Consider the following 24,979-nt stretch of genomic DNA (forward strand, 5'->3'; position numbering starts at 1 on the left):
AATTTGAGTATTTTGGGGTTTTGGACTGTTGGTCAGACAAAACGAGACATTTGAAGAGGTCACATTGGGCTTCATAAAATTGTAAAGGCATTTTTCGCAATTTTCTGACATTATATAGATCAAATGATTAACTGGTTAATCAAGAACATAATCGGCAGATTAATGAAATTTTAAAAAATAAGAAAAATAATTATTAGTTTGACTTCCCACAATTATGACATCCACTTGCAATTTCCAAACTAGTAAATGAAAATAGAAAATGTTGTGAAATGATGATGCAGCAAGTTCTTAAGGTCATTTCACTGGAATTTGAGTCCAATGACAGTAATGTCATGTTATTATTCATATAGAAAGTGAACTTTACACATAATGTTTCCACTGGGGAACTTCATCTAAGAGCACAAATATGCAGCATATACCAATTTATCAATAAACACTCTGATCCTGTTGTATTTCCACCTTATCGCCCATGTCACCTTAATGTGTGAGGCTCCTGTGATACGCTGTTTGTATTATTGTCCTTAGTGACTGCTGCAGTGGCTGCTGAGCTGACAGGCAAGCATGTGAGGAATCTGGCCCTGTTCACACCTGTCATTAAAATGCATCTTGGGTGATCTGATCTCAAGTGAACACTCGTAAGTACAGGTGTGAATACACTCAAGACTCATTGAGGACACATCGAGATCCAATCGCTCAGACCACATTTGGAGGTTGTCTGGGCTGCATATGGTCACATTCTTTTAGTAATGTGTACGCAAATGTGTCTTGGGCCACACTGAAACACCGCCTACTCAACTGATGTTATCTGCATAAGCGGAAGTACATACTCATTCATGCACCAATGGCATCATATTAAAGTGCAAAATAACAACAGGATTTTGTGGCATCTAGCATAGAAGTTGCAGATTGCAACCAACTGAACTGAATCTGTAGAACCAGTGTTTGATTTGTCCGTTCTGGGCTACTGTAGAAACATGGCGGTGCAACATGGTGGGCTCTGTAGAAGGGAACCCGCTCCCTATGTAGATATAAAGGGCTCATTCTAAGGTAACACAACGATTCTTATTTTCAGGTGATTATATGCTAATTAAAACATAGTCATGAATTCCGTTTCTGCCAAGTCTGCTCCACTAGATGCCACTAAATCCTACACACTGGTCCTTTAATTTCTGACAGGCTAGGCACGGGAAGTGCATTGCTGCCTCCCGCCGGTTAAAAAACAACAACGCATTTTGTCTTTGCAAACGGAAATGATGCATGTGTTTATTTGCACATAGAGCGGGGAAGTGAGATCCGATCACAAGTCGTCACCCGAGACGAATGTGGAGATGCGTTCTGATGCCAGGTCTGAACTGACGTACTTGGAGCTGTCCGCTTGTGATCAGATCACCCAAGATGCATGTTAATGCCAGGTGTGAACAGGGCTTCTGTGTCTGAGGTCTGAAAGGAGAGCAGCTGGGAGCGCGGCAGAGAGCGTGGGGAAGTGGGCGGCTCGCTGCCGAGGCACCTGTCTTCAGTGAAAGGCTCCTCTGTAGAGCAGAACAGGTGTCGGTAGAGCAGTTAAGCCCTTCAGTTCCAGCATACACACTCTGAATTATAGTCATTTATCCACAGGGGCCCCATCAATGTTAAGGTCATTGCCCGGTTGCCCTCGGCCTTTCCGCCCTTTTTTTCAGCGATGAGGGCTTCCTTCCTGCCAAGACTCTTCCATCTTCCTCTCATCAGCTGGTCTGTTTACTGTGGTGGTCCTTTAACCAAACAGCTCAATGACTCTGTCAACTACACTGACTCCCTTGTGTTGTGTTTCAGGATCTCGCTCGCAGCTCATTTTCAGATATGTCAACACAGTGTAATGCTCTGAACCCCCTTCTTCCTCCGTCTGAACAGGCAAACTATTGATCCCATGAAAGGAAGTCGCTCTGTCAGGTGCATGTCCAGATGCATCATTTAGGCAACTCATTGAGGATGAAGGGGCGCTTGTTTTCTAGACTCTCTCAGCTCCATGGAAGAGTGATTGGGTGATTGCGGTGGTAGATTAACAAGTAGGACAACTCATTTAAATGTCATGTAACTATGACTGCAACCACAGATTATTTTCATATCGATTAAATTTTTAGATTACTTTGTTGATATGTTGATAAATCATTTGGTTAAAATGTCAGATAACAATAAAAAAAGGAAACCAACAAATATATCCCTATTGAAAAGCTGGAACCAGTAAATTTATGCATTTTTATTCAAAAACAGTTAATCAGATATCAAAATTGTTGCAGATTATTGAACAAACAACTAAGGACATAAACACCAGGCCAATCCCGGCCCCACAGGAACTCTTCTGTTTATTTAGCTGACTTGTTGCAGAACATAATTATAAAGAAATAAACAACTCACTCACTCTGCAGCAACAGCAATGCAGATGGGTGACATCTCTGTTTATTGCTATATCCTTTCTTTCTCTCTTTTTTGCTGCCGCCTCTGCTCTTTTATGCGCTGATTGAAAAATCTTGTCATTTATCTCATTGTTGCTCCCAGCAACAGGGGCAGGTTGAAGAATTCATGCTAGACGAACAATGCAGCTGAGGCGTTTTGAAACAAAGGAGGCAATTTGACGTCAGCATCTCGCCTCGCTGAACAAAGAAATTGCATCCACAAAGCAGAGAAGTGGACAACTGCAGGAGGCGCAGCTCAGAGCTGGCTCAGAATCAGTCATAAGATGGCATGTAGGGGTCCGGGGGTGGTTTTCTTTATTGTTTTTGACTTTATCTACATGTATTGTTCACAGATTCAGACTATAAGAGAAACAGGAGCCACAGCATATCTGAGATCTGATTATAGCTGCTGATAATTGATGCAGAGAGCATTGATTGTTTATTTTTCTTTTGAATTAGCGCATGTCTGTGTGTGTGCTCTCTGTCTGCCAACTGCTCCCTCTGTCTCCCTCACACACACACAGACACACACACACACACACACCTAAAAAGCCCTCACCTTCCCTCCCAGTTACCATGGACACAAAAGCACAGGACCTAAAATTGTCACCGCCAGTGATGTGCACACCTCACAGACCTGAATCAGCTTACAGACAAATCAGGAAAAGGAGCTTTTCCGCTCGCAGTTCAATGGAAATGCAAATGAGCCGGAAGCAGATTCATGTTATATAACGCTGCTTTCGTTTTGGATATCTTAGAGCAAAGTGAAGCGTCAATTTGAATACTTTTTGAAGGTAAGCAGCAGATAGGAAGTAAAGTTAAAACAAGGATGAGAGCAAAGTTTAGCAGTTTTTCTGCCTGAGAGGAACACAAGCGACTCATGACACATCAGACTCGTGGCTGCGCCTCCCTGCTCCAGGCTGTGATAACAGTGAATCATGGTGAGGCAGGTCACGGACTTTGACATGGGAAAATCCAAATCATTATCCTATCTCCATTCAGCTCCATCTTCAGCGACCTCAGACACTTTGGCAAAGTTCAAGTGAGGACCTATTGTGCTTATCAGTTTCACAGCGTTTATAACAATCAGCGAGGCTGAGTCATTGTGTTGACACATGAAACTATTTTCCACTTTTACTCTTAATGGTCGTTTAGGTTTGGATCTGCTCTCCTCCAACACTTGCTAATTAATGGATGTGTCACTGAGGGCATTGCACATATTTCCAAAGGTGTTCTTGTGGGATCGGACTAAAATAACTTCCTCACACAGCAAAGCTGATAATGGTTTACCCACACCTGCTATCTCACGCACACATAGTGGGTCAGCTGGAGAGGTGTGTGTTTGGAGTGGAATACTTATCTATGAAGGACAGGAAAGAAAAGACAGCTGGTTAATGAGAGCAGAGTTATTTTTTATGGTGTTTCCAGGACTTTGGTAAAGCGCCCGTTCAAAGCGTCGGCATCACAACAGCAGCGACCTGCTAAAAAGGAACAATGGCGGATGATCCTTTTCTCCAGAGTTACATACAGAGCTGACACAAACACAGCCTATATATGGGAATGAAAGAGTGTAACAGTTAGCCTACTTTAGAAACTGGATTATTTAGTCTAAGCCTTCAGCATCTAACAAGCAAGAATGCATATATAAAATGTTTTTTTTCTTACATGTAAAATGTAGGCATGATTGCGCTGCATGTCATGTTTGCAGATTTTGGTGTTTCATTTCCTTTTCCGGTGTTCAGAGTGAACAGGTGCACGTTAATTAAATGATCTTTTGCCAATAAGATGTTACTGGTCGGAGGGATTATCTGCACTGCCCACCTGCTGCTGCTGCTGGTCAGAGAGAACGAGAGAGATGTAGAAATGGTGAAATAATCTGCTCAGTTAGTTGCTTCCAAGACCTGACATCAGATGTTATTGTTAAGTTTCAGTGTGGCCGCAAGATGCTGCAGATCCTTTGTTGTTTCCCCCCCCCCAGCTTGTTTACAGCTCACTTTTGCTCTATATATTTTCAAAGGAGTGACAGTCACACTGCAATAAAAGAATAGTTTTAATTGAAGGGTGATGAGAGCTGTGTTTCTCTGAGACTCTGTCCCCAGGGAGCTTGGATTTGCGTGCATTAAAAACAACAGTCTTCTTTGTCTCCTTGGAATTGGAGTACTCTGCCTCTGAATTGCTATAAAATGTGATTTATAATACCAGCATCCAAAGCAGTGGCGCGTCCTTCCCGCTTCTGGTGCTCATGTGTCTATAGGTGCTGCACGCCCTCCTAGTGAGCGACATCATGAAACTTTACCTCTAAGTGGCCTCTGATTGATGTCTTGCCTCTGGTGGCCAAGCATGGAGTAAATTCACTTGAAAGAGAAACTGTCCCTCTTGGCTTCTGGGTGAAACAGATCTTGGCTGTTTTGGAACTCGTAAAACAAACCCCATGGAGAGCAAAAGGTCATTATGCAGGAATAATGTGCTGTTAAAGCCAGCTAACAAGCCATATTGGCATATTCCTCTTCATTCTTCCACAGGACCTGAGACCGTCTGTTGAAGTCGACACTCGGTTCACGCTGAAATCCACAGCGCTCAATTCAGGCGATGGATAGTGAATTATCCTACTATGTGATGACCTCATACATGGCGTTTTAATTGGTTAAAGGAGCATGAAACCTCTGGATGGAAAATCCTTTTTTTAATTTTAATGGCTTTTTAACACAAGCGCCTTGCGGGATTTTGTGTCAGGATTGATTTTTTTCATTATTACTGTGAGGGAGGAGAGCAGAAACACTTCACTAAAAACTCCAGTCTAGTCTTGACTGATGGAGGTTTCATATTTCAAGATAGCACCTCTGAGCAGAAACTCTTCTGCCATTCGAATGTTAAGTGAATTCATGTAAAAGACTGAGCCATCTGTTATGTATCCTAACTAATCAGAGAAAGTCTGTTAAAAGTGAAATGCTTTATGGATGCTATATGATGATATAATCAATACTTATCTCTGGATTTACAGGACATGAACCTCCTAACCTCCTTATCAACTAACCATGTTAGATATTCTGAACAATCATTAGTTCAGTCACAAGTTTATAATTAGGTACTTAAAGGAATATATGCTTATTTGCTTTCTTGCAGAGAGTTAGGTGAGAAGATCGATGCCACTTTTATATGTAAGTGTGAAGCTACAGTCTGCAGCCGGCTAGCTTAGCTTAGCACAAAGACCGGAAACGGGGGCCTGCTTTAAGTTTTAAAAGACAGCATGTTCAGATAAAGTATATGGTTATGAAAAATCAGTGACAAGGAATTTGTGTAAATTCAGAGCTGAAGATAGTGAAAATTACCTCAAACTAAACACCTGCACAACTTACTATTTTCCTACACACATTATTATTGCAGAATTCACACACTGATTGAAAATGCATAACATCAGTTTTCTCTTATTTTGATAGACGGCTCATACAATAGCCTGAAGCACGCTGCTGCTTCCACACTTAATCTGTATTAGTGCTGCAATTTCATGCTGTGCTTCTTGATGATGGTGACTCCAATTGCTGATTCATTAATGCCGTTTGAAGGAAAGATGAGGCGACTGTGTCTACTACTGTTTTTCCAAGGCCATATGCATACAGTTGGCAGGAAGCTCTCCTTTTAATAGGCCAGGCAATGCCTTGGCAATCTCAGAACCCCTCCGTCCAGTGTAGAAATTCCACAGGATTAGTGTGGCAGCGCCGCAGCTCCTCGAAGCCAGCCGCCGTCGCTGCAAAGCGCCCTTTTGAGCAGAAATCTGCCCTATGAAGCCGAGCTAAAATTAGATCAGCCATTTGTGATTAAAACAGCTAAAATTCACACGTGCCTGGAGGAAAAAATAGCATGTAACTGCCTCCATTTGGGCTAAGTTGCTAGATAACAGTTGATCACTCTCTTGTTCTTTAGCAGCTCGTGAGTCTTTGCAAATGAGTGACAGTGGGTAGTAAAATGGAAAGTGGGGCGTTTCACACCTACAGCAACCTTGACAGCAGCTTTTAGCACTTTTTCACAGACCAGTAGGTCCTTCTCACATGTGCGACATGTTAAAGCTCAGGACTTTCATTGATCTCCGGGCGCAGTCCTCCACCCACCCTGCCCCTCCACAAACCGCCCTTCAACCAGATCAAACGCAAAGCATCTCCTTTCAAGCCCTCCTTTCCTTTCATGTACGCAGTGCAGGCCCTCGTGCATGCGGGTACGCCTCCGTTATGGTGGTCTCGATTTTTTCACTATGCGTACTGGGTGAGGGTGACTGCACTCATGCATGCATGAGCTCAGCTCCCGGTACAATTGATGGGACAGATTTCTCTTCTCAACCCCCCCCCAACCTGCGCCCAGATCAGCAGCAGTTAATGAAAGTGGATTGATTTTCCTTTACCTCCTGCATACAGCGTATAATCTGGCGGATGAAATCGACCAGGAAAACAAAAGATCCTACAGCATTCTATTACATTTGCTGTTTTATTTATTTGATTGCCTGCCAAGCACAGTAGAAAACAATCTGTGTAGGTATGGATATGCATAACTGAGAATGAAATTCATATCATTTTAACCAGCTCTTGCAACAGGATGTTAAAGGAATAGTTTAACATTTTGGGAAGTACACTTATTTTCTCTCTTACGGAGAGTTAGATGAGAAGATTCATACCACTCTCTTGTTTGTACTGTAAATTTGAAGATACAGCCAGCAGCTGGTTAGCTTAGCTTAGCACAAAGACCGGGAAAAAGTTGGCTAATTAACATGTTTGTTTACACCTTGTTTTTTGTACAGATTAAACAAATGAGATATGACATGTTGATTAGTGAGCTTTAGAGGTTTTGGTTGGCTGATTTTGATACCCTTGCAATGAGCCAGGCTAGCTGTTTTCTCCCATTTTCAGTCTTTATGCTAAGCTAAGCTAACCAGCTTCCGGCGGTAGCTTCATATTTGCTTCACAGTCTTCTCTCATTTAACTCGCGGTAAGAAAACAAGTAACTGTATGTCCCAACATTTCGAACTATTCCTCTGAACTCATAATATCATAGGTGCAAGTTTGGAGGAAGTCAAAACTTGACGGCTGTAAATTCTTGAAGTTAACAGAAACAAACTGTCAGTAAAAGAGCAGGATTAGCATTTCATTTGTTATAACCCTCCCCTCTCCGATAAAGACTCCATGTCAAAGCCCGATCACTCTGATGGAAAGAGACAGTGCGAGGGATTATAAATACTTGTAAGCGCTGTCTCCCCTCCTCACACACTTAAGGATGGATTATGGCATCTTGCAAGCTTGCGCTCAGCCTGCAGATGGCTGCTCCTCCTCCCTCTGACCCTCCCTCCATCTATTCATCCATCCTTCCTTCCTTCCTCTTCCTCCCGCTCTGTTTTTGTAGCCAGCTTGTCTTTAGCTATCATAGTGTGTCTAAGCTGCACCTCTGGCAATTCGATGAGTCATCGCCTAATTGCTCACAAATTCAAAGTGACTGTCTGATTTCGCCTCTCAAGCGTCTCAGAGCCACTTTTATAATCACGCAGCAAATATTTCCACCCAGGACACGAAGATCTGCTTTCAGGAAATAAAAACATAAAATTGCAATAATTCTGTTCCCGTTCATGTAAGAAAAGCTACCTATATCCTTGGTCTGTTTTGGTGACCTCATCAATAATGGGAAATTCAAGGATTATTGCACAAATTATGTTGATGCAAGGTCCTCTATTAACTCTATTAACAGTTTTCTTATGTTTTTAATTTGCCTTATTATTGCGGAAAATAGAAAAGTGCTGCTCTGAATACAATTTATTGTGTTAAAATATAAATAAACTCAATCAGAGCCCTTGAACAACATGCAGTGCTCACTAATATTTTTCTTTATCTGCAGCCGGTGTGACTGCAAAGCTGACATTTAAGAAAAGCAAATTGAGATTTTGCTAACCTTTGAACACTTTTATAGCCGTGTGAACTCACTCACAGATGGCTTGTCCTCACAAATGCCAGCACAGTGAGGTGAACTGCAAGGAGAAATGAATATCATTACATAAGTGATGACGGCATGAGGAAAGGATGGCCTCAGGTGTCCTCACAGTCAGGATCTACAGTGTTTGTGTGGTCCTGAAATCATCTCTGCGTAGGAATGTTTCAAAAGAGTGGAAATAGAATCCCGCTAGCATAAAGATCTACTTTCTTTTGTTCTCGTTTTGTAGATAGTTCAGTCTAGCACATAGTAAAACCATCCTTTTAATGGTTTTTCTATCTTGGTCCACATTTGGTCCCAGTGAGTGTGTTACATGGGGTGCTGGAGATGAAGCCAGGGAAACAGGCCAGACATCCACCCACACACACACATACACGCTCTCTCGTAGTAGTGCCTTTCCTCCACTTGCATCATTTTTTTTTCCTGCTTTGGCAAAGCAACACAACAAAAATAGTATTTTTCTGGATAAGAAAGCATAAAATATAGATTTTAAACTATACTTAAAAGTTTAGCTGTGCTTGATTTATTTGAATGTGTGTAATCACCATTTGAAGCAGTTTAATTTTCCGCCTGTCTTTTTAGGGTTGTCTGACACTGAGTCAGAAGTAATTTATTTCTGTCTTGTTGATGACCATGACCTGCAGACTGTCAGCCATTGTTACTTCATATGAAACAGCTGCCAGTGGCTGTTAGTGACCAGCAGAGGAAGTCAGATTGGATTTTACAGTACAGGTGTCATATTCTCGAACAACGTGTTACTACTAAACTCAAGAAACAGGTTCCTGAAATCAATCAAAAACATGACTGCAAAAATAGATTTAAGGGGAAATGTCCTATTCACACCGGACTAGAGTTAACATGTCATTTAAGGATTTATCCCTGTCTTTTGTGCTTTTTAGAGCATTCATATGAAGTATTACAGCCAAATTTATAGACTTTCTAATGGCTCCTTGGCCAAAAATGGCTAGCTGCAAATTACTGAAACGCTAAATCACTCTGGACTAATATTCAATATTGGTGAAATATGGTTAGTAATTAATGGCAGAATTTGTGCTTTACGAATTAAGGACAGAGCAGATTGGAACACGATTAAGCACACGGACGACCTCTATAAATTCAATGAAATTACAGAAGGATGGTACGTAATACTGGTCCTATAAAATAGGAAAAAAACGCCTTTTTAGTCTTTCTTCCAGCAGGATTTGGTATGTAATTTATTTATTTTTAAAGGGTATGTTGCTAAAGTTAGCCAAATTAGGTGGATGAAGACTGAGATTTTATATTTAGATTTTTTTAATCAATAGATGATACCGAAAACAACCAATTTCAAGTGTGGATTACTGAAGATATTTATAAGTCCTCACACTTTGGATAATGATATTTGCCAAAATCTTCTAGTCGAATCATTGTGTAATAAGATGTCTTGGCTTGTTTGTTGATATTAGCATTACCTTCTTATTAGAAATGGCAGACGAGAATGTCAACACAAACGTCAGATGGCCTAAGCACAATATAATCTCTAGCAAACTACAGGTTTGGACAGCTTATCCTGCAGGTATTAAAATCCCACACAAGGAGCTGTCACGGCGTCATTCTGTGTGGATTTCCCTGTGAAGGAGCAGTCGATCCACCTGTGGGCCGGCGTGTCATCACACTGTGAAAGTAGGAGCTACTCCTCCCTTTTCAGACAAATGAAAGGGCTGCAGAGAGCTCGGCTGAAAGCCAAATCAGCCGTGGGCGAAGGGAGCTCTGTCCTCACGGTGTATCAGGTTCCGCAGGTGGAAACAGCACCCGGCTCCAGCCCCGTCACTCGACCTCATTTATGGGCCTCTTTAGTCAGCGCTGACTGCTCACATGAGGGCGTTAATCCAGCTAGTCATGAGGATGAGAGGTAGAGCATCTGCAGGCCAAACACCTTCTGCAGCTTCTATAGTCCAACTAAATAACTTATAACTTCATTCATACTGTGGATCTGTGGAAATATACTATTGCACCGCAACGCAAGACACAAAAGAAATAGAGGAGCCACTCACAGGCGACTCCTCTATTTTCATTTGGAACAAATTAAAGCAATTTGTGGATTGTGGTGAGACAGCCCAAGAGACATCTTGGAAAACATAAAAAATAAACCATTAAATCCTTGGGAAAACATTTAGCTTTCTCTTTGTGCAGTTTCCAAAATGAAAGTGGCAGTAGCTGTTCAAAGTCACAGTTTGATTGATGTCCGTCTGCACATGTCATGTATCATTTTGACATCAACACAAAACACAAAGCAAAGTCCATGAATGTCTTCCATACTAAGTGCCAGTTTGCACTTCATAGACTTCTACATTTAGTATACTATGCATATTAGGTTTATACAATATGGTGGGAAAAAGATCTGCCTCTTTTTTTTGTCTTGTGGTGTCTTTTTCATATTCATGAAGGCAAATGATCAAATGAGATGCTCTCAGAAAAGCTACAGTTCAGTGTGACAGTAGAAAAAAAAAACAGCTCTCTATAACATAAACTAAACTGTACAATGTCTTTTTATTATAGCTGAAAAAAGTTGGCTTGGAAGGAGGAAGTCATGACTACACACAGTCCTATACACACAAACTCAAAACCAGATGGATTTGGGGGATTATAGGAACTCTATCTGAGATAAAACAAAATTCCTGTTTTCTCCCAACTTCCTGCGAGGAGAAGCAGGGAATCTGGTTTCAGCTGTGAGAGCGAAAGGCTGTTCAGAGGGCACTAGAGGAATTTAAGGTTTTGTTTGTATATATAAAAGTTAAGCCTAGTTATAACTTGAAAAGATAAAAAGGGTTTAGCACAAGGATGAACATAAAAGCTTGTAGTGAGGTCCGGCCGGAGATAAATCAAGGTTCCCGATGCTATCTGAGTACATGAGAAAATACCTTGTGTGACAGAGGTCTGTTTAGAGTGTTAATGTGCCACAGACGTGCGCTCTCCAAAGCCCTCATGCTTTTGATTTAGTTTGTTTAGTGTGTCCCAACAGCCCTGCCCGCTACACTGGCAAACACAAGGAGGTTTGTTTAGGAGTCTCTCTGTTAGTCAATATTGAGCAGGTTTCAAGGTTACTCTGTGGTCAGAAGACCTGGTTTGTGAGGAGGCGGGCTGTCAGCAACATGTCCTCTCTGTGTGGCCTGCAGGCTGGTCGCTGTCGCTTGAAAAACGCTCCCCCTCTTCTGCGCCGGTGAGATTAAACCTGAGGGATTTGTACCTCTCACCGTCTGCCTGTCAGGGGCTGCGCGCAGAGTGACGAAGCATGTTGTGACGGCTGTCCTTGTGGTATCAGCTGGATGAATGGATGGCTGTTTAATCTGCACCTGAAAAGAAGATTTGAGGCCAGGGGGTAGAGGGGGGCAATTAGTGGAGAGGGGGATTTAGGGTCCAAGGCAATGATGGGTGGACTTGTGGGTGCATTTCACCTGCAGAGTTGAGTTTTTTTTTCGGTGAATTTTAAGGTGATTTAAACATGTTCATCTGTGCAACAGAGCAGCTGCAGAGCCTCGCCTGCTCTCACGGTATGAGTGGACAGAAGTAGGCAATGAAATTTTAATGAGGTGATTGTATTATACTGCATGCTGTTCGGTCTTAAGCTACTCCCCTGTGGCATCCCGACACGACTCTGGAACACTTGTTTATCAGTCTCTCACCCTGGATGTTCATTGACTAGGGCATGAACTGCGGTCAGAGAGCTGTGGCAGGAAAACATTTGTGTGAAACTTGTTTTTAAACAGGCCAGGTGTTTGTCAGGTGCAAGTTCCCACTTGCAAGGATGTACACAAAGGAGTTTTCCTTGTGGGATTTGTGTGACAGTTATATTTATTCTTCAATAACTGCAACACGGCTTCCACTAACAACTAACAGCATTATTGATGAATCTTTCTATAATTTTTACGAGTTGTCGATTAATTGTTTAGTCCATGAAATGTCAATGAAATAGTGAAAAATGCCCGTCAGAGCCCGAGGTGACGTCTTCAAATTGCTTGTTTTGTGATATTGAGATTTTTTGTCATGCTGCCCTCAACTAGTCAGAGAAATTGCAAGTCAGAGAGGATGGATGGAGTTGAACTGGGGCTGTGTTACACATCGGTCCTACCTTTCACTGCTAATGTGCTGTCACAAAGCGGCAGTGAGTTCGATTCACAAGCGGGCGAGTGAGTCGAGCGGTATTATCAGCAGTGGGCCAAAACACATGAATGTGTGGCTGCGGGTCCTTCTCTGCGACCAGGGGAGGAATTATCCTGACAGTCCGTGACTAGGCTCTTTTCGCCTGTCTGCCTCTCTGTGCGTCAGATACAGGACCCGAGCTGGACGGGGCCTCTGGCTGTACACTGCCTGCACCTACATCACCCATGTCCAGAGCTGAGAGCCTGTCGCTTCCCATTTCTTCTCACTGCGTGGTTGTGGGACAGTCAGCGCTCCTTATACTCTTGACTTCTCCCTCCAAAGCGTGAGATGATTCCTTGGTGATGGCGATGAGTTCTGTAAATGATTTCACACTACACACGAGATGCTGACTGGGCTCTCCTAGCCTCTAATCGATTGACCCTATTTTAGAGCCCGTTGTGGCTTGTTAATTGGTCTCCAGCTCCCTGCTGACACAGTGACCCTAATGGAGGAGAATTACTGCTGTCTCGTCATGCATTAACCTCCCTCCTCCACCCCCCTTCATCTCCCGCCCTCTCCATCCTAACCTCTACTCCCATCCCCCCTCCCTTCAGCACACTCCCTGGCTTCATAGCAGCTGGGTAGACGGGGTGAAGCGCACATGCACTCCCATCCTGTCACATGTCCCTTTGCCTCTGGGAGCCACGGTCAGGTGACACTGCAGCCAACCAAATTAAAGCACCAAGAGGCAAACAGTTACTGTTTGCACACTGTTGTCCCTTAATTAGTTTAAACATAATTTAGGCATGGTGGAGGTCATGAGAGGTTTCTTTCACAGGAGGTCAGATCAAGCTTTAGGGCTTGTGCCTTATGAACAAAACATGTTTCTGTAGCTTCTGTAGATTTCATGTGAAAAACAAATCTTTACAAAAAAAAAATGCAGTTAAACTCTGTCAGTGTGTTATACCTGAAAATGAAGACAGTCTCTGATCCAGAACAGCAGGGGGGCTCCAGACAATCGCGACACCGCTGACATCTCAAGAGATCAGCCACCGATTGCCTTTTCTGTAGCCTCTGTGAGTCTGGATTGGTTTTCTGTGCAGCTGTGAGCCTAAATTCTGTGTAGCAGCTCACCCCTAGTGGCTGCTGCCTCCATTATTTACAAGAGTGAATATTTCATGATGACATCAGGGTGGGGATGTTGGGAGAGGGCTGCCCTAATGAGCCGTGGCAACCGACTCATCTCGCCCTAAAACAGGCCAGCGAGATCTTATTTTTGGGGGGTTTAAGTGCTGCAGGAGAAAAGTGAGGAAAGAACAAAAACTTGTCTCACACTAGCAAATCAGCAAAATTGTCGTTTCTTTCCTGAGGAAAAGCCTCCAGCATGAAGGCGAGGTTTATGCTTCTTTACTCTCCAGCAGAACCCTGTTAAAAATTTGCACATTGTTATGGAGAAAATTAAACACTCGCTCTAAACTGTGAGAGAAGAAGTAAAAGAAATCCTCAGTCATGCCTTTATGTCTTATAGATAAACAGATCAGGCTCCAATTTGTAGTTTTGTCCTCTGTAGTAATAAAAATCTGTGCAGACGTATCCTCTGAGGGGGGAGAAGATGAAAGAGCCAATGTCATTAAAGCCAGTGGCTCAAAGATCTGACTTTATTGTGCAATGTGTGTATAAGGGAGTGTGTGTTTGAACATTTGTAAAGTGTGATGAATCAGAGGACTTTAGAGATTAAGAATGCATTTGAAGAGACAGAATAAAACTGAGGGCAATGCCGCACCGCTCTCACAGACTGTCAATGAAGTGCCTTTTAGCTCGAGTCGTTCTCAGTCAGGGTCAGTGTTAGTAACACAGCTGAATGTGATTTAAAAATGGCTGATTGTCCTTGTCGAGATGCTTGTAAACACTTTTTGTCTGCGGTTTCCTTGTATCCTGAGCAATTTATATTAATAACAAAACTTTTCTGCTGTTTTGTTGCAGTGAGGGTGTCTTCAAGTGTCCAGAGGATCAGCTGCCGTTGGACTATGCCAAGGTAGGACTGACAGTCTCACACCGTCATTCACCGACACAAACGAAATGAAGGCAATTATTTTCATATTTGACTAATCGTTTGTTATTTTACAAGCAACTATGTCAAATATTTCCTGCTTCCAGCTTCCCAGATATGAAGATTTGATGGTTTTCTATGTTATATATGATTATATATGATGAATGTAAAAGTAGACACAGAATAAAACAACAAAACAATGAGGAGAACACAAAAAATGAAGCCAAAACGGGTTAAAAACATGGTTGAAATTCAAGTAAAGGTTTCTATAAAAGTGGGTATGGAGAGGGGATTTTAAAATATGTTACAGATTTGGCAGAAATGACAGAAACATAGTTAACATACAGGTGCTGTAAAAATGTAAAACTTGTGTGCACCGGTCCAACCAGGAAAAAATGCAAATCAGAGACGAGACGGGCAGCTCAGATAATGACATTAGATCTAAATATAGGTGAGATATGAGATGCAAATTGCCAGACTTTAAGAGAAAAACAACTTCAGGATGGTGACTTTTACAATTTAAAAAAACAAACAAAAAAAAAAAAAAAAACTGAACATTTAAATCTCTGGGAAACATGGCAGCAATAATCCTCGTCTTAACCAAAAGTCAGAGGTTGCGTTGAGGGAAAGCAGACGGTTCAGTGTATCAGATATGCAGGGGATAATTTATTATTACCGCAGAGTTTTTCCCCCTAAATCTCTCTCAGTCCACAGAAAGAAAACTGTATCCAAATGTCAGTTGAACTCCAGTTTTTTTCTCTTTGTTTTCTTTTAGAGGTGGTTAAAGCTCCAGTACAGAACCTTTACATATAAATGAACGTCCGTTACCTTCAAAGCCTTGCCAAACGAGTTCACACAATGCTGATTAAGCCTATTACTGCCAGATAAATCTCTCTCTATTTTACAGTATACCAGAGTTTCGGGTTTGACGTTCATTCGTGCTGGCTGGATGAATGTATACTGCGCATGCTCTATGGGCAGAGCATGCGCGGTATGCATGCTTAGCTGGCTAACTTCCGGTTAGCACTCTGCTAACTTGAATGGGGATAAAATAATTTAATCATGCGGCTCTTCTAGACTTTCCGAATGTTATCGGACTGAATGGATCAAATTCTGATGGTGGAACGAGTCATTTTGAAGGCTTTGTGTGACGCTCGAAACAATTAATCCACCGTTTTACAGCCAGATTGTGCATGAGGTCAAAAAAGATAGTGGCTAACTGTATTCAGATTCAGAGGATGTCTCCCACACATGATATCTCCATTGTTAAGTGAAAGAGTGCAACACAAGGATAAGGGCTTAATTCTGAACTATGCATGAGAGACTTTAAAAGAACCAATGGACAAACTATCATCCTGTGTCTGAGGAGCTTTTGGCATCGACTGATTAGAGCTATTGGAGGGAAGACCACTGTGTAATTCTCCCATTCAGTTCGTTTTAGCCCGAATTAGCCATAGAGCCATTAACCCAGTGCTGCAGCAGGATCAGCGGGGCAGCAGTGCCGGTCTGTATGCTGTGCTGAGAGCGATGAAGGCGCCTGTAATGGCAGGGAGTCCCCACGGGAAGGATGTGCTTATAGCACACCTGCCAGACATTGTTATTTAGCAAGGCCCTCGCAGGCTCCCAGTCGCCTGCAAATTACCCCATGCTGGTGGTCTACTGTCAGGTTATTGTAATGCTCGCTGCACACTGTCCTTGGAAAAATGTGCACAAAAACAAGCTCACTCTGACAGAACAACCAGAGTGTTACAGTCATTAAAGGATTGTACTCCTGCTGCTGCTGCTGCTGCTGTAGTAGTAGTAGTAGTAGTAGTAGTAGTAGTAGTGTGGGATTGTGACCAACAATGGCTAAAGCAGACAGAATAAACCCCCAAGTTAGAGCTCCAAAGAGCTTAACCCGCCTGATCTGCCTGGGACTAAGTTATTAAAAGGTCATTATTTCCGTCCCCCTGCAGATTCCAAGACTGGAACAATAAGAGAGTGTTTCAGTTTGATTTAGAGGATTTTTCCCCTCTTTGCCTCTCCTCAAAGAATGTGATTATGGCAGCAAAATAGTACAGTAAGGCAAGCTTCTGTTTTAATGTTAGATATATCTGTGCTTGAAAAGTATTAAAGCATGTTTGAAATATTCATCTAAACAGGTTAAGATTACATTTTAATACACTTATTAGTTCTGGCAGAGCAAAGGCATCTGTTAATCATAACGCAGCAGCTGTAAACACTGAGATAAGTGGAAGTGTTTTATCGTGGATGATTTTCCAAATTAACTTTTAATTTGACAGTGATGGCTCCCATGTTTCGGTGCAGAGGCACGTGTGTGCAGTCGGGCTGTTACTGAGCTGTTATTTGTTTAGAGGGCTGTTGTGACATTTTGAGGAAGTGGCTTTTCTTGTTTGACCAGTGCTCTGCTCTTGTGACAGCATGGGGGGATGGAGACGCAAGCAGAGCTGTAAATCCTCAGGACAGCAAACTGTAGGGGAGGATTTGGGGTGTTTGGGCAGAAAACTGACTCATCCCCATTGCTCAATGACTGGGGAAAAATAAATCTTTTCCTCTGCTGTCTCTGTCCGTCTGTCTCTCTTTCAAAGGTCCCATGAACCCACAAACTAACTCATTATCACTGCAGTGGCTGGCTCCGCTCTCTGTTCTGCACTTTGCTGACACAATCTCAACAGTTTCCAGTGTGTGGATGAAGGATGTATTTTTATCTCATTTTCTCCACTTAAGCAAAACTATTTAAACATTTCTAAAAACATGACTGACAGAGAGAAACAGTGACAATGTGGGTTAGTGGGCAAGCTTGAGAAAGAAAGCATGCAGAGAAAACTTAAAACATGAGGCTGGTGTTATTCTATATTTTTGTTATTGTGAACAAATCCCAGAAAAAGACCAAAACCAACTATTTACTTCCTTCCTTATTGTCTGTAACTCTCAGCTCCAAGCCCATTAGTTCCTACTGAATCTACTACTAAATATTTAGAAATGTGTGAGGCTTACTAATTTCCTAAAAAAAAGCTTGGCACTGTAGTTTTTACCAAATGTCACCCAAACATTAGTAAACACTGAATTTTCTTGGGAACTATTTTCAGCAGTGGATTGATACACATTTGGTTCTCTGGTGAGTATTTAATGCAGCAGGATGGTGTATGTGGGATTAATGAAGGAACATGTCACCCAGTGTAAAAGTGTTGCTCATTGATGTGTTTTTAATAGTTTTTTGACAACAATTAAATTTATCCTTTAAACTTCACTTTATTCAGTGTTAATGTATTGAAAAAGCTACTTGTATAGCTAGTTTTATGGGTCAACAGTGAAGTTTACGTGACAACCAGAGATAAAACTGTGACACAGGGGTCAAATACTGTTACATGCATATTCAGTAGACTCTTGACACACAGCTATATGAAATTTAAATGTACCTGGATCATCTGCAATACTGACCTCACCCTGCTTTTCTTCTTCAGATCTACCCGGACCCAGAGCTGGAGCAGCAGATCTTGGCGCTGCCCATCCGTTGCATCCACAGTGAGGAGGGCTGCCGCTGGACCGGCCAGATGAAGCAGCTGCAGGTGAGCGTCTTTATATCCTCTCTGACTTTCCCATCATCTGCTTCCCCTCCTGCCATTCCCTTTCTTTTATCCCTGTTGCCTTATCAAACACTTGTGTGAGGCTTGTGTGTCTCTCCCCTATACTTGATGCCTCCCTTCCTCACCTCTTGTTGTTTTCTAGCCTGGCTGAATGCCCAACCGTGGGTGTGATTGATTCTGATTATAAATTCCCTCTCTGTCCTTGTGCCTCCCTCAGGGCCACTTCTCCACCTGCGCCTTCAATGTGATACCCTGCCCCAATCGCTGCTCCGTCAAGCTGACGCGCCGCGACCTGCCCGACCACCTGCAGCATGACTGCCCCAAGCGCAAGGTCAAGTGCGAGTTTTGTGGCAGCGAGTTCACCGGCGAAGCCTACGAGGTAAACAACAAGACCAAACCTGTTTTTATTTAGGTACAACTCAGCAAGAACTTGACGTAAATAACCTGAGTGACGCCTCATCATTTCCATGCCTGTATGAAAGACGTCTTTGTGAAAAGCAGCAGGAAAGACTAATGCACGAGTCTCACTGCCTCCAGAGAGTGTTGGTCTGTTTTGAAATAACATGTGTGTTGGCCAAAGGAAAGAAGTTTTGACTGGGTCTTTCATACTGGATGTGTTTTCCTCCATGAGGAGGCTGAAGTACCACAGAGTCTCCTCACGAACACCTCTGTCATTTCTACCAGGCTGCCCCTCCTCTGTTTACTCTGGCCCACATGGTCTCCCCTGTGCACACACCGACAGGGGCATTAATCCACCTTTTGGCTTCCACGTTGGAATTACTCGTGTTTAGGATGGTGTATATTTCAAAATGTTTTAATAGCAGTCCCAGTCTAATACTAAAGTTTCAGTACCTATACCACTGCATAACTTTTGTCCATAGTAAACACATTTTCTACAAAATCTTTTTTCCTTTGAACAAAGTAAGACAAACTTTTCAAGGTGTCATTCCTGTAGAACATACGGTACAGCATAGTCGGGCTGAATGACATGACTAGACGACAGGCTGTAACATAATAAATTGTCACACTGATGATTTGTTGTGCTGGCCTGCTCTTTTTATGTTGTCTGGATCGACCACTTAATTCTGATTGATTCTGAGGGTTGTCCTCATGGCTTAGGGGTTAAGACACCAACCATGAAACATTTCCTGTCATTTCCCATCTAATAAAGGCACAGGACTGGTTTGTTGAACACCTAGTTAAATGTCATTAAGTGTTGTACACGTTCTCACTTTAAATATAAGGATTTCAGTCAATTTACTTGTTAGAATAAATAAATAAATTCATTAATTTGAGTAAATTTAGGTCAGTAAGAGTCGTAGTTGGACCAGACAACATAAAATAAATAATTTAAATCTGGCAATAACTGATTAAAGTAAACAATACTACGAATGTGTCCAAGGATTCAGTGACAAAGTTGGGTAGGTGATAGTTGTCGATAGAACACAGTATCGAACAGACCTCCTACATTAACCCTCTAAGTGGCAAATTGTTAGCTTTTGATACTCTCAACACTTGAGCTTATGTGCACTTTTTGATTGTTACTCAAAAAGTATCCAGCGCATGTGATGTTTCACCTTTACATATCAACAGTAAACATCTCATCATGAGAAACGTTTATTTTACAGGTTACTTACTTATTAAACCATTACTTTATATAGTATTTGTGAAAATCCTCTTTTTTACTACATGTAATCATATTTCATCAAAACTAAACCTACAGCCTCATTGCTTTCAGAAAAATATATATTTGTTAATTAAAATGCTGTTTTCGAGCTAAGAAAACTGCAGCATATATACTGTAACACCTACAGTATTTCTAGTATGGGTTGACTGTGTGACCCGGTTCTAAATTGTGATCATGTGTTTCGTTTCTATCGCAGAACCACCAGGGTGTGTGTCCCCAGGAGAGTGTTTACTGTGAGAACAAGTGCGGGGCGAGGATGATGCGTCGTCTGCTGTCCCAACACAGCATGGCGGAGTGTCCCAAACGCACACAGCCCTGCAAGTACTGCGGGAAAGAGTTTGTCTTTGACACAATCCAGGTCAGTTTAACACAGCGTTTACAATCTGAATCTCTATTTTTTTTTCCCACCAAAATGACTGTGCAGATTCTCTGTTAGTAGTGAAATAACTTCATCACATTTGGCATGATTGAGCCAGTTTAGTGCCAAGGTATATTCTCTCCCAAAAGCCGGTGTCATTGTACCTGTCATCCATCTTTTATGTGACTCATAGAGAGTTTTCCAGGCTCAGTAGAACAGGATGGCACAGAGCCCACTGTAGCTGTAGGATGCTGCCTTTCATGGTGTCACTGTCCTGTGGCAGCTGCTTGTTAGTGTGAGCTGCTGTTTTGCTGTCTGGATTTTTATCTAGAAGCACCTGCCTCTACGCACATCTGGCCCGAGGCTGAGCAGTCATTCTCCCCTCCCCCAAGATGTAATATATCAGTCCTAGACATAATTTTTTATGATGCATTGATCAACTTGTGTTTCCCAGACATTAAATTGCACCAACAATTTTATTTTTATACATTTTGCCTCCTAATATGATGTTTATGGGTTTTTTTGTGACTTTCTAGTGGTATTGGATAATAAATTACCATTTTATATTGGCAATTTAACACTAAACATGTATCGCCTTTTGCTACCATTCAGTCCATTGTTTACCCATTAGCTGTTGAGTGTTTCATGACATTGATTTCTGGATTTTCGTTGATGCATTGATTTGCAGGGCTTTGCATATCTTGCTGGCAGCATGGTATGATTTTGCTCTGTGGCCTCAGGCTGCATGATCAATTGTTTTCTGTGTATTCTAGTCTATTTTTGCCCCCTCATTTTTAATGCATTTTTTTTAAACTCTCAAGGACTTTTTTTTCCCCTGGGCAACCATTAAGTTGTGACCATGTGTGTGTTATTATCACTCATGGTGTCGGACAGCACTGTATATATTAACATTGTCCTTGACTCCTCAACAGAACCACCAGTACCACTGCCCTCGCTTTCCTGTCCAGTGCCCAAACCAGTGTGGCACACCCAACATCGCCCGAGAAGACCTGGCTAACCATGTGAAGGACAACTGCGGCAGCGCTCTCGTTCTCTGCCCTTTCAAAGATGCCGGCTGCAAGCACAGGGTAAGACGGACCCACATCACTTAACCTGAAAAGATTATTTCTGCCTTTGGAGGATTTTTCTTGTTAGTTCCAGTGTTGATATACTAATAAAGCTCCAGGCTTGTTTGTCTGTGTTGTTAACATGCAATTCTTTCCTTATATTTCCTTAATATCCATGCTCACCCGGTCCAAAGCAATGATTTTTTTTCCATTTTCAAACATACAGCGCTGTGCCTGTAGGCTCTATTTTAATGAGAGCAACACTTCTATATTCTGACAGCACGTTTCTGTCTATTTTTGAAACTGACGTCAATTTGAGAAAATATGGACACGCTTGGGGAAGAGCGGCAGATGAGCATCATACTCGCTCTGCGCTTTGTTAGAAATGACAAGACATCTGGAAAGCTTGATGTGGAGTATTTAGATGGCCTGACAGAAAGGAAAAGTGGGATGACCATTAAATAAAATAATCCAAATGTCCATCTTCATCCTCTTCAGTGTACAGCAGAATTATAAATAGAAGTTGATCTACAGATGCAATATTCAGCTGTGTATGTGTTAAATCTGTGTGTAGTACAAATATTCTCACTGTGCAGCAGCTTCTGCATAATTGATCTCTTTGTTGTCTCTCTGGCAGTGCCCCAAACTGGCTATCGGTCGTCATCTGGAAGACACCACTAAGTCTCACCTGACTATGATGTGTAACCTGGTGGGCCGCCAGCGGCAGGAGATCCTGGAGCTGCGGAGGGAGATGGAGGAGCTGTCCGTCAGCCACGACGGCGTTCTCATCTGGAAACTCAACGACTACTCCCGCAAACTCCAGGAGGCCAAACTCCGAAGCAACCACGAGTTCTTCAGCCCGCCCTTCTACACTCACCGCTACGGCTACAAGCTGCAGGTCTCGGCCTTCCTGAACGGGAACGGCAGCGGCGAGGGCTCCCACCTCTCCGTCTACATTCGCGTGCTGCCCGGTGAATACGACAACCTGCTGGAGTGGCCCTTCTCCTACAAGGTGACTTTCTCCATCCTTGACCAGAGCGACCCGTCGCTTTCCAAACCCCAGCACATCACCGAGACGTTCAACCCCGACCCCAACTGGAAGAACTTCCAGAAGCCCTGCAGCAGCCGCAACTCGCTGGACGAGAGCACCCTGGGATTCGGCTACCCCAAGTTCATCTCGCACGAAGAGATCAAGAAGAGAAACTACATCCGAGACAACTGCATCTTCGTCAAAGCTTCTATAGAGATTCCCCAGAAGATAATGGCTTAAGATCCGATCTTTGTCTTTTTATGAAGGAGAAAGATGGGTTATGAACTGGAACTGACACTTAACCTTGAAAACTTCTACACACTTACCCTTTAGATACTTTCTGCCCTTACAGCCTCTCCACCACAGAGCTTGAAGTGAGTCTGTTTGGCTGTGTGAGCTGACTCGGAGGACCTTGATATATCACAGAGGAGAAAGCGTTTGGTCTGCAGAACCATCTCTCTCTGGTGTTTCTTTTTTTAATTTTTTTTATCTGTTTGCTGACCTTTATCACAGTCTACAACAAAAAGCCTTGGAAATCAAACAGTGCCTAGAGAGTTTATCTTAAGTTATATTTTTGTTGTTATTTCCGCAGTACAGATGTAAAAGATTATGAAAATGATATAAAATAGGGGTGAAGGGCTTCACTAAGCCTCTGCACTTAGAGTAGAACGAAAGTTAGAAGCTGGTTAGAGACGTCCCGTTTTATCTGGGGTGATCTAAAGAAGAGGGAGCTCAGCAGACTCAAGCTCAAGCCCAACTGCCTTTTGTTTACATGCTCGTACAGTATACTCCCACTGATCCCTTAACAAACACAGAGCCCTTGGTAAGAGACTACTTGTGAGGTTTGTGTACACACGAACAATCACATCAGTGTTTTCAGGTGAGAAACTTGCAGCATCAACCTTGGTGATTTTCGTGTTTTACATTAAAAAAAAATGAAACTTTTGGACTTTGGCATATACAACTTAAAGAAAAAAAATGAAATGCAACTGTCAAGCTGTATTTTTTTTTATTTATTTTTTTTAAGTTGACAAGATTTTCACCCGACAACGGCGAAGTTGCAGATCCATCTCTTCTAGTTAACTGCGCCCATCACAGGAACTGTCTGTGATTTGTGTTTGTAGGTAGTTCAACCCGGTCGTGAATAGCTTCAGGAGAGCGCCGTTGTACCAAACACACACTTCATAGTGACCCTATGAGGCTTCGTGTCTATTGTGGAGTCCATCAATAGGAGGAAAAGAAAAAAAGCACCTTTCGTCGGTCTTCAGATGAGCAGAGCAGACAAAGAGGCCAGTCAGACTTGTCGGAGAACATGTGCATTTAATAGTGAAGGAAAAGCCATGTGGCCTTTTTATACAGTATGTCTTCGCATGAGGGTTTTGTGGGGGGGCGTGTGGGGGGCGGGCAGGTAAACATAAACACATGCATGCTTCATGTGCTACCACCTGGACCACATTTTTGTACTGTAACCTGTTTTCTTGAAATCCTCTCCCATTGATGGCTATTTTGTCTCTTTCTTTGGACAGTTTGAGAGTTGGCAAACTGTCAAAAAGAATTTTTGTTTTGTTTTGTTTTGTTTTGTTTTATATACAGAAAATGTGAACGCCGTTGGTAATCTAACCTATAAAGACAATGTTTTGAATCATCAGAACACTTGGCTGTGAAGTGTATTGTTTTACTTAGCCTGGGCATGGATGGTGCACGGAGGCTGTTTGAAAAAGATGGTTAATGAAATGGTCTCTGCAAATATGTGGGTGTCTCGGGACTGACTGCACCTTTGTTGTTACCATGGTCACCGGTGTCTATCTTCAGCTTGGCACACAATGTGATGACGAGGAGCGGGTGAAGGAAATCAGCCCAGTGCAACACACCTGTCTCCATCACAGCACCATCCGAGAGGTGGAGGACTTTGATTCTACAGTACACTCATGATGTATGTGAATACTAATGTAAAAATGCAGAAGCACATTCTGTCTTTTTATTATTATACATGGAAAAAAAATCCTGATTTCTTGTCATAATACCAGCTGATATTTTACAGTGATTTAAAGAAGTGAGAAGATTTTTTGTAAGATTCTGTATTTTTAAAAATGCTTAGCTGTTTTATACAAACACTTTTCGTTGGAGAGTCGGGGTTGACTTTGGGAATTTTCAGACCCTTTCGTCTCTTGGACATTTGGATAATTTGTTTGTCCGTGTGGTTTGAGCCTCACATATTCTGTCTGTGTTATCTCCTCTTAAAAGTATTTATTTTAAGGAGCCGTCATGTGAGTTTGTACAGATGGCACAAATGTTTTAATATGTTGATTGATGAGTGCTTGTCAATTTCTTAATTGAAAATAAAATACCATATATTATAAGTGTTTCTCGTTTGCATTTTATTAAAAAAATCACTTTATAGCAGCTTTTTCTTAATTTGTCAGACATCTTATGCTGCAGCACGACGTCTTTTAGTCAGGCTGTGTACATTATAGGTGAAGTTCCAAAAACTCCATAATCCAACTTGAAACAGTCTTTAAAGATCCTCTCCAGACACATTTGAAAACATATACATTTACTCTGCTTCGAATAATAATTTGTCTGATATGGATTTTCCTTGTTGGATTTTCCTGGTGTACCTTGTTAGAAGTTCAAATTCAAATGACATCTACTCTTTCTACCTCATTAAATATCCAGAATCTAGGAATA

The 24,979-nt window shown here is 42.2% G+C and overlaps 1 protein-coding gene across 1 annotated transcript in view; it reads left to right on the forward strand.

The window, feature by feature from the left end:
* traf4a (tnf receptor-associated factor 4a) overlaps positions 1-24,651 on the forward strand; it is a 35,611-nt gene extending 10,960 nt beyond the window's left edge. Inside the window, exons 2-7 of the mRNA XM_044355055.1 lie at positions 14,496-14,547; positions 18,027-18,131; positions 18,367-18,528; positions 20,033-20,194; positions 21,127-21,282; positions 21,899-24,651. Coding sequence (XP_044210990.1) covers positions 14,496-14,547; positions 18,027-18,131; positions 18,367-18,528; positions 20,033-20,194; positions 21,127-21,282; positions 21,899-22,531 — 1,270 coding nt within the window. The 3' untranslated portion in view covers positions 22,532-24,651. The remainder of the gene's footprint in view (positions 1-14,495; positions 14,548-18,026; positions 18,132-18,366; positions 18,529-20,032; positions 20,195-21,126; positions 21,283-21,898) is intronic.
* Positions 24,652-24,979: the final 328 nt, after the last annotated feature.

Source organism: Thunnus albacares, chromosome 6, assembly GCF_914725855.1.
Source record: "Thunnus albacares chromosome 6, fThuAlb1.1, whole genome shotgun sequence".
NCBI classification, from domain to species: domain Eukaryota; kingdom Metazoa; phylum Chordata; class Actinopteri; order Scombriformes; family Scombridae; genus Thunnus; species Thunnus albacares.